Source organism: Anneissia japonica, unplaced genomic scaffold, assembly GCF_011630105.1.
Source record: "Anneissia japonica isolate Jap-2015-1 unplaced genomic scaffold, ASM1163010v1 scaffold142_len1259957_cov175, whole genome shotgun sequence".
Taxonomy (NCBI): domain Eukaryota; kingdom Metazoa; phylum Echinodermata; class Crinoidea; order Comatulida; family Comatulidae; genus Anneissia; species Anneissia japonica.
Genome location: NW_022684560.1, coordinates 16,764 through 33,588, shown reverse-complemented (window position 1 = coordinate 33,588; position 16,825 = coordinate 16,764). Strand labels below are relative to the sequence as shown.

Sequence of the window (16,825 nt, the reverse complement as noted above, 5' to 3'; positions counted from 1 at the left end):
ATAAATACAGTCTCTTTTGGAGCATCATGTATTTCCAATAATAGTTCTGCATGGTGTTTTAATTGTTTTTTGTAGCTGCAATGGTTCCTGGTAAGCTGCCTATTTACAGCGTTTACGAGTGTGTTTCTCTACATCTTATACCCAACCTACCTCATACCAGTGCCGCTACGGAACGTTTACGGAAGTGGAAACGAAAGTCTGCTACGAAACTTCGAATTCTTTACCAAATCGAGCAGCGACAGACCTATACCTGTCTCTTATACACATCTAGATGTGTATAAGAGACAGACTTAACATTGACTATATAGAAATGTTATCATTATTTTTACTAATTTAAATACAATTGGGGTTATTTTTTCATCGTTTAATGTTTTACTTCATTTCTCTTTGCGTGTGATTTTTTTGGGCCATGATCTAGGATTTCAGTATCTTTTGATGAAATATAAATCAACACAAAGAAATCCATTCGGCCGTCATTCAGATAGGAATTAATTATAAATAATACGCACACTTTACGACATTTTACAAGGAGGTCATAAAAGATACGTAGCTCTAGTCTTGCATCTGTGGAGGTTGATTTCAAGTAGCTTAGCGATGGATTCAACCACAAATAGCATCTTTAATTTCTTAAACGATCGAATGTGTAACCCAACACTGCCTTCTCGGTGCTATGATGTTGAATTAATCATTTTGTAAAGGTGTTATTTGCTAACTCAAGATGTGGAATGGAACCACAGACAGACGGCTCTTTATTGAGTGGATCCACGCCTTAAAGATTATTATTATTATTATTCTTATTATTATTATTATTATTATTATTATTATTATTATTATTATTATTATTATTATTATTATTATTATTATTATTTATTATTATAAAATATTACTACTTAAATAATTATTAATAATTATTAATCGTATTGAATCATTATTATCTCTGCAACAATAACAATACATCATGATCCAGCAATACATACTAAATCAGAATGTATACAGTACTGTACCTATTCTGAAATAACAATGAATTATAATTTAATTAAACTATAGTTCCTCGATTTAATTTAGATTGAATAGTTGGTGCCACTAACCATACCAATAATGTTTATTGACATCACCATTTTAATCATTATTATCTCTGCAACAATAACAATACATTATGATCCAGCAATACATAGGCCTACTAAAACAGAATGTATACAGTACCGTACGTATTCTGAAATACCAATAATTATAATTGAATTAAACTCTAGTTCCACGATTTAATTTAGATTGAATAGTTGGTGCCCTAACAATACCAATTGATCACCATAACAATCATGATAGAGTTACATACAAATTACAAAAACAGAAAATTATGAGCGTTTGTCAAACGTAAAGACGTGCGACATACAGTAGCTTCCGCAACTCTATATTCAGTATATCTTGCAATTTATTATTTCCCATAAACGGACTCTCTTTTTAAAAAATGCACTAGGCCTTATGTGACGTCATCAAGAACGTTAAATAAATGTTCACAGGTCAGAAGTTCACATCATGCATTATTATTGCAAGGCTATGCACATTCAGAGAAGCAATCAAAGATGTCAATGGTTTCGTCCGTTTTATCCTCTAATAAAATACAATTTCTAAATAAAAACACATTGAGTCTAAAATTGTTTAAAAATTAAGAACAAAATAAGAACAAATTAGTGTAGGTGTGACTATGTAATACCCTCTATAAGACAGTTCAGTTATACTGCTGTACAATAACAATTTTTTGTGCCGGATTGAGTGTGTAAAAATAAGAACAAAATAGAGAATCTTGAGTCTGAAATCGGCCAAAAAATAAGAACACCTAGTCTGGGCAAAATGTTCTAGTTTCTTATTTAAAAAAAAAGTGTATAAATGCCTACTTTTATTGTCAGCATGAGGTATTTTGAAAACCTATAAAAGTTTCAGAGGCGGATCTATGATGGAAGTGTAAGTGTTGTGTGGGGTGGTTGCGGCTATGTAGGCTACAGATTAGAAGGGGGTGGGGGATATTTAAGAAATTACCAGTCACAATTGAATGCGAGTCCTCGGGCTGCTACTACAGTACGGTAGGCCTATTTAATCGTTATATTTCGATCTAATGTTTTATTATTTATGTAATTACTTTCTTGACTTTTTTAGTAGTTGTATCTGACTGTTTAATTCAGTGCCTGTCTGTACCCATTGTTAATTGTTTAGGCCTGAGAAGGCCTATATTCTCACAATGTTTATATGCGCTTCATATTTTTATTACAGTAAAAAGGAAATAAATAAATTAAAAAAAAGGAAAAAGGAAATTAATAAATAAATAAAATAAATACATAATCCGGTAACTTCACACGACTTCTAAGTACAGGTTGTTGTGCAGCTCAGTGTGTTTCATTCAGTTTACTTAATATATTTTAGTAAGAATTTTTCTTTTTAGATAATAAGGGTAAAATGTTACTGTAAATTGCTTGGTTTTGTTTTTGTTATGCTATTTACCCTTTTGTTGTTTTGAACTGTCTTTTGCTTTCCTTTGCTTATATTTTATATTGTTAATGGGTGCACCATCTAAGTGATGGGTGCCACTGATCTAAAAGTGAACCCAATAAATCGTATCGTATCGTATCGTACAGTAATTAGAAACAGTCAAGACCTAACCACTGGATCGGTGACCTAACATAACATTCTTATTGTGAAGTCTGAGGGGCCAAGGCCCTGACGCATAGGTTGACTGTAAATGTTTATGCTATTTTAAGCAGTTCTAAAACTATACTGAAGAAATGATAATTTTGATCCGTTCAATCTTGGCCGACTAAGAGTGGGAGCGTAGCATGGCCTTTCCACCCTTTGATTCCCTGCCGAAAGGCCTACTGTCAGTGTCACTGCATCCTTTGTGTCTATAAATACAGTCTCTTTTGGAGCATCATGTTATTTTCAATAATAATTCTGCATGGTTTTAATTGTTTTTTGTTGCTGCAGTGGTTCCTGGTAAGCTGCCTATTTACAGCGTTTACGAGTGTGTTTCTCATCTTATACCCAACCTACCTCATACCAGTGCCGCTACGGAACGTTTACGGAAGTGAAAACAAAAGTCTGCTACGAAACTTCGAATTCTTTACCAAATCGAGCAGCGACAGACCTATACCGTCTATGCCCAAGATGTAAGTATATACTCGTTTGTATTATTATAATTCCCTTCTTTATAGCTTATTTTGGTAATTTATCTCAGTCTTTTTTTAATTAGTGAAAGGCATGGATGGAAATTAGAATGTAATTTAGGATTTTGACACGGCCAAAAGAATTCATTTTTATATTAATTTTTTTTTAAATTTATTTTAATTGTGCATTTTAAAACCAGGTGCGTTTAAAACATTATTATTACCGGTATTATTACCGCTAAAGCAATCTGAGTGAACAAGTAGATTATAAACTTTAAATACTTGGTATATGAATTTATTTATAAACGAAAAAAAAAAATGAAATGCTAAGGATAGGTGTAAAGGCAGACCAATAATTTAATTTGGGCGAGTCGATTTACCGAGCGGTAAAACAGGGCATCGCTAACAACTGCTAACGTCGGCTGGTTCACAATCCTCGTCCAGCTGGGTTCGGAATTAAAAACGGAAGATCCCGTATATTATACAAGTGGCTCGTGTGCATTTTAAAGAACCCATCTTTCTAAAGAATAGGGAGTTATCCCAATACTATGGTTCATTTCAGCCCCTGTTGTTGTGGAATGAGTTTAACCAGGGAGTTGTTATCAACTCCCTGGTTAAACTAAGCGCTGCTACATCATTAGTCACGCACAGCGCTACCTTTAATTATGTCATCCGGGTAGCACGTCGACTCTCGCTGGCTAAAATCAGGATTTTGGACCTTATGGAGCCTGGGAATATTAATTAGCTTTTTTTTTTAGTAAAAAGAATTTGTTGCAAATACTGTTTCGAAGCCCTAGCTTTTTGCAATAAGAAAGGAGATAGCCTAATGCAACGATATCAGTCAGATCAAAATGAATCAAAACCATAATTAGTAGTTCCAAATTTTCCAAAAAGTCGTAGGCCTAGCTTAGCTACAAAGTAAAGAATAATTTATCAAATTTTATTAGTACAACAAATCAGAGAGATAATATCTTTAAAATGATTCACGATGAACATAAATAGCTACCGTATAGACAAACATTGAAATTCACAAACCACAGATACACAAGGCACTAACTAAGTGTGCGGCCATAAGGTTTAATAGTTCAGGTATGATTTCAATTAAGTTGTGGGTTGGTACCTGAATATTAATTGGCATTTCCAACTGCGAGAAACGTACTGTGACTTTATACGTGATGCAATGAAGCTCATTTTTAATAATACACAGTATAGTTGTTATGAATTAGATGTTAAAACTTTTCTCTCTTAGCCTAAATAATTAATAAAGCATTAAAATGAATGAGGAAGGATTTATTTTGTTTTAACTTTATTTATACTTGCTAGATTTTTTAAAAAGGAAATTACGAATTAATGAAGAAATGTACCTGTTTTATGGTTACTTTTTACAATAATAAAAATATTCATTCTTCTGCACGAATTCAGCGTTCACGTAGCAGCCCTGTTCCTTCCAATTCTTTCACCAATATACACGAGAATCGTACCGTCGAGTTTTGTAACTGCATCGACAACAGAGTATGAAATTGAGTATGGTCTCGATAAGAAAAAGGACAGAATTAGGCTAGTCGTTCATTCAAGTTTTGTCAGATTTTCAAGTCACTAATAATACAATGTTCAAGCAATATCAACTACAGAAGTTCGAGATACCCTACTTGTACAGAAGTAAAATAAATGTGCTCACTAATGTTTGATTACATATTTAGTCAGAGCATCATGTATATTTTCTTTATGTTTTGTATTTTTAGGCTCAATGCCAAGTGCACATAGCAAACTTAACCACTTACTATGTGGCAATCCCTTCATAAGACAAACATAAGGACATTTTGAGCCTGAAATCGGCCAAAAAATAAGAACATTGAGTCTGGGCAAAATGTTACTGGCTCTTATAAAAAAAAAGTGTACGAGGTTAATTTCACAGAGGTCTAGGCCTACTATTCAAAATTGTTGTTTCTGTGCAGCACCGATACAAGTCCTATTACAAATATAAGTTCTTCGTGGTCTGAATGGAGAGTGGAACCTGATTGACCAACTCAAGCAAAATTAGTGCTTTACGTGGGAATTTTGGTCTGGAACCTAAATTTGCAATATCCTATGTCATGACATTCCAGTACACTAGTAAACTAAGCTACAGTAAGCCTTGTGATCCTTGGAGGTATCCTCTCAGTTGGTCGAAATCTAATTTGTCGAAACCCGGTTTGCCGAATTTAACCCACTTTGCCGAAAACCCACTTTGCCGAATCCAATTTACCGAAAACATGAAATCCCAGTTGTGGTGGGGTGGGGGAGGGGGACGGTGTCCGAGGTCTCCGGATCGAAAAAAGTGGGTGTGGTCGGACGTCGCTCAAAATCTCTCAAAAGGGTTCCAGGGGTGAAGCCTCTGAAAAATATGACAATTAGGGGTTTCAAAGGCATATTTAATCGATTTTGGAGTCTACTAGTATATAGAAAATACCCCTATCAGCAGCAAGTCTCACTATCCAAATATAAAGTATTTCCCTGTTTGGATTCTCTGCAGATATTATTCTCATCAAGCAACAGTTCTTTTCAGAACTATCTACGTTGTGTACCGCAAGCATTAATATATTATTACTTCGCCATGCAAACCTTCAAACAATGTAATTTGAATTAATCATACCGTACAACATTGTAGTTTTACTATGCATTGTTTTGTATCATTTATGTTGATTCACAGAATATTTTATTCATTTTACAGAGGAAGAACCTTGTCGAAAGTTGAGGGTTCAGATGGAGGCACTGAGTCGATGAACGTTGAGCAAACCAAAGAACCGGAAAAGTACAAACTTGCACAAACTCCGGGAAGAAACATTCCTGCTGTTGCCGCTATGAATGGAACGACACAGGAGGTTGTCCGCTCCATGTTGTGGCTAGATCATGGAAAAGACTCAACGTGTTCACCTTTGCAACATAATGTGGCATTCATTAAAACCCACAAAACTGGAAGTACAAGCATTGGTCACTTGATTAATCGATTTGGTTATCACCATCGATTATCGTTTGTCTTGAATAAACACAGCCGAATTAATGGACATTTGGTGTATTATAATATCACGAAAAACACTGCAAAGCTAATGTTTTTGCCACCTATTAACGTTAAACCGCGTGATTACAAGCATTACAAGTATAACGTCATTGCAGTACATGTCCGGTACATGCGACCCGCAATGACCTCGTTTATGAAGCCAGGCACAAAATATATAACAATTCTACGAGATCCGGGCAGTCAATTTGAGTCCGCCTTTTCTCATTTTAAGTTCGATGATGCATTCCCGTTAGAGGAAAGACGGAATTTTAATACTACTGTAGATAAATTAGAACACTTTTTAACAAAACCAATATTTTACCGTGACCGATTGAAAGTGCTATCATGGGAAAATACTCCAGGACTGCTGTGGTTTTACGCGCGAAATAATCAAGCTTTTGATCTGGGGTTAGATCATAAGTATCACATGAATACAAGTATTGTGGAGAAATTTATCAACAGGTTAGAGCGAGAGATGACAGTAGTTTTGCTAACAGAGTACCTTGACGAGTCTTTACTCATTTTGCGCAAGAAAATGTGCTGGACATGGAGTGATATACTGTACGTTGCGAAAAACAGACGGCCCGAAGTGGAGACTTTACCAGAGTTACTACGCGAAAAGATGCGTTCGTGGAACGCTGTGGACTCTATGTTGTATAACAATTTCAATCGTACACTGTGGAAACATGTTGAAGAATATGGCCAAGAATTCGCATCAGATTTAGCTTTTTTTAAAGAAATGTTGGTGCAAGTGTTCAACGAGTGTGTTTTAAAGCAATATAAACAAACTACGGGACGTGGTTTTCACTGGATAGAATACCAACAAAGACAAGGATCATCCAGCGAGTGTGAGCTCCTTGTTGAAACTAAAAGAAAGTTATTTAGTAGAATATGGAAGCGACAATCTGTCATGCGCAGGAGAAGAAATAGAAAAAAAAAGAAAATAAAATAATAGCCCAGAACGTCTCAAAAGTATTTTCGGGCGTCTAGAACTCAAAAATTGTTATATAAAATAGGTTTGTTATAAAACTTCTGAAAGGTTTCTTCTTTTGACCAGCCTGCCATTACCATAATATGTTCCACCGGCACTTGTCTTATATTAGCAGCCGACGCCGCTGCTGTCCTATAATAATAATAATAATAATAACAACTTTATTTTATAACGGTCAAAAAACTCGTTCACCCAAGTGGGTGTTCTTCCACGAGGCCGTATGGACATTAAACAAAATAATTGTGTTAGATTAAAATAATTAAGTGTTAGTACAAAGAAAAAACAAATATGTATAATACATAATAATGGTTATTACATTACTATGTTTCTTTTAAAAAGTTCTAGTGTGCTTGAATTTTTTATATTGCTGTCTAAATTATTCCACAAAAGAGCCCCCCGGTAACATAGACTTCTTTTTTTTATATTCCGTTCTTGGCTTGGGTACGTTAAGGTTGTCATTTGACCTAGTGTTGTATTTACTTTCTCTTTGAATAAATCTATTTTTTAAATAATTAGGAGCTAAGTCATTCATTATTTTGTACATTGTGATATTTTCATTAATGTTGAGCATTAAGTATACAGTAAGTTGTGGTGTCAACTGGAATAAGTGAACAAATTTGGGCAACAGAATTTTGAACTCGTTATTATGTGATAAAATGGGAATTCAGGTAAACTGATAAACAAATAATTTTTCAGATTTCCCTGGGCCCACAACAGCCAACCGATCGGCCAACAAACCTAGCTCCGCTCCATGTGACAGAATTACGTCGGACAATGACCATTGGCGCAGTGTGCCTGACTTTAGCTTACTGTAAAGCTAGATTTACAATAGACACAATAACGACACATCATCATATTCTTCAACACTGTGCGCATCTGCATCATGTCGTCGTAGTGTTGTAATCGTGTCTAGTATAATACATGTAGCTTAATAAGGGATCCCAATGATGCCATGGTACAGATATGTCAGTAAAATAATTTGAACCATTACAGATAATCTATTTACATTCTGAATAAGGAAAAATGTTTTAAACTATAATTGTTTCCAAGTACTGTAATTATTTCCTCATTGTAGATTGTTTTGTAATATTTGTAATTTATTTCTTAATATTTTGTTGCACCTCCCCCAAACTATATTGCAATAGTCAAAATGGGGTGCAACAATAGCTTTATATAGAAGGGATTGTAAATGAGCGGGAATTAAATCACTGGATTTCTTAAGAAAAAATAAGCCTGGAAGAACTTTAGATCTAATATGATCAATATGCGTATTCCAATTTAAAGTTTCATCAATGTGCACTCCTAAGTGTTTACAATGATGAACTCTTTGCAATTGAGAACCATTTATATTAATATCTAAGTTAACATTAGACAACTTTGATAATTTTTGGTGTGTGCCAATAATCATCAATTCTGTCTTCTTTACATTCAGACTTAATTTGTTACTGATTAACCATTTCCTTATATTTTCTAGGTCAATATTTATCTTATGGGTTACATCTATAATGTCATCAGAAGCATAATAAAGGGCAGTATCATCAGCATACATACTAATTGTCCCATATTTTACAACACTTGGAAGGTTATTAACATATAATAAAAAAAAGGAGTGGACCCAAAATGGATCCTTGTGGGATGCCACATACCACTTGGCATTGTTTAGATGATTTACCATTTATTATTGTTTTTTGTTTACGTTCAGAAAGATAGCTTTTGAACCAGTTTAAAGAAAGATTACTCAGTGCAAACATACTTAATTTTTTAATGAGGATGTCATGATTCACGGTGTCAAACGCCTTTTTAAGATCTAACATAACAAGACAAATATATTTGCCTTGGTCTATTGCATCTATCCAGTCTTCTGTTACGTTAATGAGGGAAGATAGTGTGGAAAAATTTGGACGGAAACCTGATTGTTTTTCATAAATTAAAGAGTTATTATTAAGATAGGGGTATAATTGATCAAAAATTGTACGTTCCAGTATTTTAGATAAAATTGGCAAAATTGATATTGGTCGATAGTTACATGGCTCTGTATTGTCACCTCCTTTGTAAACTGGACATATTCGGGCACTTTTCCACATTTTAGGAAAGGAAGAGGTTCTAATGGATAAATTTACAATGTATGTTAATGGTGAAACAATAAAATTAATTGCTAATTTTAAAAGTTTAGATGGAATCTCATCATCACCAGTAGCCTTTTTGATTGATAATTTTTGAAGTTGTTTATATATATATTCTTCAATTACTAAATTGAAATTAAATAAGTTTATTGAACCACTTTGGTCAGTAGGAATGTCACTGTTATTTATATTTGGAATTGTTTCAGCAAGCTTAGATCGAACAGTAGAAAAATATTCATTCATTATATTAGCAATATCATTTGGATTTGATTTAAGTTCATCATTTATTTTAATATTATTTATATTTGAATTTTTGCTTTTACCGGGTACAATAGTTCTTAGGTTTTCCCATATTGTTTTAGAGTTTTTAGTATTAATTTTTTCTGACAGAAATCTTTTTTACACTTTTTAATCATATTGTTTACCTTATTTGTTTGCTCTTTAAATTTTTCCCATACTTCAGTTAAATTAAGTGTGGTAGCTTTTTTCTTAAGTAAATCTCTTTTTCTCATTTCGTTAATTAAATCAGTTGTAAGCCATGGGGATTGTTTTTGCCTTAATCTTTTTTTCTTAAGAGGGGCATGTTTATTATTAATATTAAGTAGATTATTTATGAAAAACTCAAGTGCCATATCAATATCATTGTAAAGTGTTAAATTATTCCAGTTAATATTTTGCAGATCAAGTAAAAATGCATTTCGTTAAATTTTTTGTAGCTTCTACTTATTTTAAACTTATGGTTATTGTTAACTTGTTTCTTTTCCTTGCCAATAGAGGCATAAACAACACAGTGATCACTGATACCTGAATGTAAAATTCCTGCTTTGCATATTTTATCTGGGATTGATAACGTCCTCTACTCCATGCAGAGTATTCCTTCTTTGTATCGCCTAAAGATCATTCAGCATAAACCGATATTAAAAGAAGTACTGTTGTGTCTAACCACGGCTTAGGCAAATGGAGTGATCAGGGCGCCAAGGGAGCCATTATCGTAATCTCTGTACAAACCACTCGCGTGTGTAATACTGTAGGCCTAATATCAAACATCTGCTGTATATTTGTATGAAGTTGCCCATAGCCCGAATGACAAATAAGGTAAATTTTGGTTTAAAAAAAATATGTTGCGATGCGGCGTCCATTGTTTGTAGAAGATAGAGTGAGCGGATTGTCATTGCAACTAGCCGCTGCCTGCGTCTTGTAGCGTTCGTTACGTCGTAGTAGTACGGTAGTTTGTAAACAATCAAACTTGAACAATATAGACTTTTATTCTGCATGTTGACTCGGGTCTATATTTAGTTCTGGCAAACATTGATCCTCATTTTTGCATTTTTCAGAAATAAATCAGTTTAATACCACATTCCAGGTTTTTAAATGATCTGCTACAGTAAGCCTATTTTAAGTATAACACGTAATGGGCCAGATTCAGAATACTTTTGCGGCTAGGGAGGGAGGGAGGGGGAAAGTGCTAGTCGCGAATTTTAATTGTTTCATATCTATTAGTGTGTTCGTTTGGGGATCAAATAGTTTACCTTCCTTGGAATCTCCTTTAATAAACAAAATTAAGCGGTAATTTAACTGTGATTAATAGGCTACGTTCCATAGTTAATTCCCAGAAAATAACACGAATCTACCCAACACTGATTAATTCGTCATTATTGACACTAAACTCACCCCGGCATGAGATTAATGAATTAGTGATATGAATCTGCATTTCTCTATTTTTCTTAAATTTCCCATAATGAACGTACAAGAAATAATTAACGTACAGCTCGGTTTTAAATGTAGCAGAATCGGCACTCACTAAATGTAATGGGGTGGGGAGCAGAGGGCCTTATAATTTCCGATGTGACACCTAGGAGTCTGCAGAATTATCGGTTAGAAAGAGAAAGTATTATTGTGAAGTCTGAGGTGCCAAGGCCCTGACGCATAGGTTGACTATAAATGTTTATGCTATTTTAAGCAGTTCTAAAACTTATAGTAGGCCTACTGGAGAAATGATAATTTTGGTCCGTTCAATCTTGGCCGACAAAGAGTGGGAGCGTAAGCATGGCCCTTCCACCCTTTGATTCCCTGCTGAAAAGCCTACTGTCAGTGTCAATGCATTTGGTGTCCACCTCAAATATTTTCCACGGGTCATATTTTACATTCAATCCTCTTTGAAAGACCCTTTGTGTCTATAAATACAGTCTCTTTTGGAGCATCATGTATTTCCAATAATAGTTCTGCATGGTGTTTTAATTGTTTTTTGTAGCTGCAATGGTTCCTGGTAAGCTGCCTATTTACAGCGTTTACGAGTGTGTTTCTCTACATCTTATACCCAACCTACCTCATACCAGTGCCGCTACGGAACGTTTACGGAAGTGGAAACGAAAGTCTGCTACGAAACTTCGAATTCTTTACCAAATCGAGCAGCGACAGACCTATACCGTCTATGCCCAAGATGTAAGTATATACTCGTTTGTATTATTTTAATTCCCTTCTTTATAGCTTATTTTACCTGGTAATTTATCTCCGTCTTTTTTTAATTAGTGAAAGGCATGAATGGAAATCAGAATGTAATTTAGGATTTTGACACGGCCAAAAGAATTCATTTTGATATTATTTTTTTTTAAATTAATTTTAATTATGCATTTTAAAACCAGGTGCGTTTAAAACATTATTATTACCGGTATTATTACCGCTAAAGCAATCTGAATGAACAAGTAGATTATAAACTTTAAATACTTGGTATATGAATTTATTTATAAACGAAAAAAAAAAATAAAATGCTAAGGATAGACCAATAATTTAATTTGGGCGAGTAGATTTACCGAGCGGTAAAACAGGGCATCGCTAACAACTGCTAACGTCGGCTGGTTCACACTCCTCGTCCAGCTGGGTTCGGAATTAAAAACGGGAGGTCCCGTATATTATACAACTGGCTCGTGTGCATTTTGAAGAACCCATCTTTAATAGGGAGTTATTTCAGCCCCTGTTGTTGTGGAATGAGTTAAACTAATCACTGCTACATCATTAGTCACGCAGCGCTACCTTTAATTATGTCATCCGGGTAGCATGTCGACTCTCGCTGGCTAAAATCAGGATTTTGGACCTTATGAAACCTGGGAATATTAATTGGCATTTTTTTTTCCATAGCCATATGCTAGGAAAAAAAAGTTGTTGCAAATACTGTTTCGAAGCCCTAGCTTTTTGCAATAAGAAAGGAGATAGCCTAATGCAACAATATCAGTCAGATCAAAATGAATCAAAACCATAATTAGTAGTTCCCAATTTTACAAAAAGTCGTAGGCCTAGCTTAGCTACAAAGTAAAGAATAATTTATTAAATTTTATAAGTACAACAAATCAGAGAGATAATATCTGTAATTAATGATTCACGATGAACATAAATAGGTACCGTATAGATAAACATTCAAATTTACAAACCACAGATACACAAGGCACTAATTAAGTGTCCGGCCATAAGGTTTAATAGTTCAGGTATGATTTCAATTAAGTTGTGGGTTTGGTACCTGAATATTAATTGGCATTTCCAACTGCGAGAAACGTACTGTGACTTTATACGTGATGCAATGAAGCTAATTTTTTAAAATATCATATGGTTAATAATACACAGTATAGTTGTTATGAATTAGATGTTAAAACTTTTCTCTCTTAGCCTAAATAATTAATGAAGCATTAAAATGAATGAGCAACTTATTTTGTTTTAACTTTATTTATACTTGCTAGATTTTTTAAAAAGGAAATTACGAATTAATGAAGAAAGGTACCTGTTTTATGGTTACTTTTTACAATCATAAAAATATTCATTCTTCTTCACGAATTGAGCGTTCACGTAGCAGCCCTGTTCCTTCCAATTCTTTCACCAATATACACGAGAATCGTATCGTCGAGTTTTGTAACTGCATCGACAACAGAGTATGAACTTGAGTATGGACTCGATAAGAAGGACAGAATTAGGCTAGTCGTTCATTCAAGTTTTGTCAGATTTTCAAGTCACTAAAAATACAATGTTCAAGCAATATCAACTACAGAAGTTCGAGATACCCTACTTGTACAGAAGTAAAATAAATGTGCTCACTAATGTTTGATTACATATTTAGTCAGAGCATCATGTATATTTTCTTTATGTTTTGTGTTTTTAGGCTCAAGGCCAAGTGCACATAGCAAACTTAACCACTTACTATGTGGCAATCCCTTCATAAGACAAACATACAAAACATAAGGACATTTTGAGCCTGAAATCGGCCAAAAAATAAGAACATTGAGTCTGGGCAAAATTTTACTGGCTCTTATAAAAAAAAAAGTGTACGAGGTTAATTTCACAGAGGTCTAGGCCTACTATTCAAAATTGTTGTTTCTGTGATACAAGTTCTATTATAAATATAGTTCTTCGTGGTCTGAATGGAGAGTGGAACCTGATTTACCAACTTAAGCAAAATTGGCGCTTTACGTGGGAATTTTGGTCTGGAACCTAAATTTGCAATATCCTATGTCATGACATTCCAGTACAGTAGTAAACTAAGCTACAGTAAGCCTTGTGATCCTTGGAGGTATCCTCTCAGTTGGTCGAAATCCAATTTGTCGAAACCCAGTTTGCCGAATTTAACCCACTTTGCCGAAAACCCACTTTGCCGAATCCAATTCACCGAAAACATGAAATCCCAGTTGTGGTGGGTGGGGAGGGGGAGGGGTGGTTAGTGTCCGAGGTCCCTGGATCGAAAAAAGTGGGTGTGGTCGGACGTCGCTCAAAATCTCTCAAAAGGGTTCCAGGGGTGAAGCCTTTGAAAAATATAACAATTAGGAGTTTCGAAGGCTTATTTAATCAATTTTGGAGTCTAGTAGTATATAGAAAATACCCCTATCAGCAGCAAGTCTCACTATCCAAATATATAATTATTTCCCTGTTTGGATTCTCTGCAGATATTATTCTCAACAAGCAACATTTCTTTTCAGAACTATCTACGTTGTGTACCGCAAGCATTAATATATTATTACTTCGCCATGCAAACCTTCAAACAATATAATTTGAATTAATCATACCGTACAACATTGTAGTTTTACTATGCATTGTGTTGTATCATTTATGTTGATTCACAGAATATTTTATTCATTTTACAGTGAAAGAACCTTGTCGAAAGTTGAGGGTTCAGATGGAGGCACTGAGACGATGAACATTGAGCAAACCAAAGAACCGGAAAAGTACAAACTTGAACAAGCTCCGGGAAGAAACATTCCTGCTGTTGCCGTTATGAATGGAACGACACAAGAGGTTGTCCGCTCCATGTTGTGGCTGCATCATGGAAAAGACTCAACGTGTTCACCTTTGCAACATAATGTGGCATTCATTAAAACCCACAAAACTGGAAGTACAACCATTGGTCACTTGATTAATCGATTTGGTTATCACAATCGATTATCGTTTGTCTTGAATAAACACAGCCAACTTAATGGACATTTGGTGTATTATAATATCACGAAAAACACTGCAAGGCTAATGTTTTTGCCACCTATTAACGTTAAACCGCGTGATTACAAGAATTACAAGTATAACGTCATTGCAGTACATGTCCGGTACATGCGACCCGCAATGAACTCGTTTATGAAGCCAGGCACAAAATATATAACAATTCTACGAGATCCGGGCAGTCAATTTGAGTCCGCCTTTTCTCATTTCCAGTTCGATGATGCATTCCCGTTAGAGGAAAGACGGAATTTTAATACTACTGTAGATAAATTAGAACACTTTTTAACAAAACCAATATTTTACCGTGACCGATTGAAAGTGCTATCATGGGAAAATACTCCAGGACTGCGGTGGTTTTACGCGCGAAATAATCAAGCTTTTGATCTGGGGTTAGACCATAAGTATCACATGAATACAAATATTGTGGAGAAATTTATCAACAGGTTAGAGCGAGAGATGACAGTAGTTTTGCTAACAGAGTACATTGACGAGTCTTTACTTATTTTGCGCAAGAAAATGTGCTGGACATGGAGTGATATACTGTATGTTGCCAAAAACAGACGACCCGCAGTTGAGACTTTACCAGAGTTACTACGCGAAAAGATGCGTTCGTGGAACGCTGTGGACTCTATGTTGTATAACCATTTCAATCGTACATTGTGGAAACATGTTGAAGAATATGGCCAAGAATTCGCATCAGATTTAGCTTTTTTTAAAGAAATGTTGGTGCAAGTGTTCAGCGAGTGTGTTTCAAACCAATATAAAAAAACTCAGGGACGTGATTTTCACTGGATAGAATACCAACAAAGACAAGGTTCATCCAGCGAGTGTAAGCTCCTGGTTGAAAATAAAAGAATGTTATTTAGAAGAATATGGGAGCGACAGGATCTCATGCGCCCATTGAGAACACTCAGCCATGTTAAGTGGCTTGCACAGTCTCGTCGAATAAGAAACGGCTACTATTCTCGTACGAAAATGAACCAGAATAGAAACCATACAGAGAGGGGCAACCAAGGGCGGATCTAGTAGGAGGTGGGGGAACGGGGAGGCACGTGTCCCCCCCCCCGTTTTCCCACTAAATTTTAAAATTATCAATGCAAATCAATGTTGTGTTCCACTCATTTACCTATTATGACTGTTGTTCGCCACCCCCACCCCCACCCGCGAAATAGGACTGAAGTTCAATCCCAAAGGGCTAAAGCAAATAAAAGGAAAACGTCCATTTACATCGACGTAGGCCTTCACCAAGTTAAGAAACACAACAGAAAATTATAGAACATCAGATTCAAAGAATTCCACTTAAGCCTGTGATTTGTTCAGATTCGTGATACTGTAATCTGGCAGCCTAGTCATAATAGGAGTACAGTACTGAGTATTTAGAAGGTGACTCACTCGCGCTAACAGGGTCTTAATGACGCAATGTGTGACCACGATGCTTATGTACTTCACGTATGCCTGGTTGCGGCCTCGTCTTCAGACTACTGTCTACTAACCTGATAGCAAATAGAAAAGCTATCGACAAAAAACTTTTTCAAAGTATTGATAACTTGACAACTCATGTTACACGCATGTTTGATGGATAGGCCTAATGACGATAGCCACAACAGTTGTGTCTGAACACGGGATTGTGAGTTGATAAACATACTGTACGCCCCTACTTAGAAATTGTTGAGACATTTAATAATGTAAGAAAAATTAACTACACCGTATCTTTTTTTTTAATCCATAATATAATTTAAACATTTTTATATAGTTTTATTCAGTCAGTAAACCTGCAAATGTCTTGTTTTTTCTCAATTGTTTTTGCAAAAACAGGATGACTCGTTTTTGTTTTTTTATTCACCTCTTTTATGTTTAAATATGTTGTGTTTGAGTTGAAGATTATGAGAAAAGGGACCTTTCCGGCAATTCCTATCCCTTAGAGATATTGTTAAACGTGCGTAAACAGTTGGCGTCTGTGGGACAACCATAGAGCTATTAAACAACTAGAGTGCTGACAAGATGGCGTAGCAATGCAGAGTTATGTATGTGTACCATCCATAGAGCTATTAAACAA

General features: G+C 35.2%; 2 protein-coding genes across 2 annotated transcripts; both read left to right on the top strand.

The window, feature by feature from the left end:
- Positions 1-2,977: 2,977 nt before the first annotated feature.
- Positions 2,978-7,460, top strand: LOC117106183 (galactosylceramide sulfotransferase-like). Its single transcript, XM_033247538.1, has 2 exons — positions 2,978-3,155; positions 5,863-7,460. Exons 1-2 carry the CDS (start codon positions 3,145-3,147, stop codon positions 7,139-7,141), a joined length of 1,290 nt encoding a protein of 429 aa, XP_033103429.1. The 5' UTR covers positions 2,978-3,144; the 3' UTR covers positions 7,142-7,460.
- A 2,780-nt stretch (positions 7,461-10,240) lies between these two features.
- Positions 10,241-16,819, top strand: LOC117106171 (galactosylceramide sulfotransferase-like). Its single transcript, XM_033247528.1, has 3 exons — positions 10,241-10,398; positions 11,555-11,745; positions 14,424-16,819. The coding sequence occupies exons 1-3, from the start codon at positions 10,366-10,368 to the stop codon at positions 15,793-15,795; spliced, it is 1,596 nt and encodes a 531-aa protein (XP_033103419.1). The 5' UTR covers positions 10,241-10,365; the 3' UTR covers positions 15,796-16,819.
- The last annotated feature ends 6 nt before the right edge of the window (positions 16,820-16,825 follow it).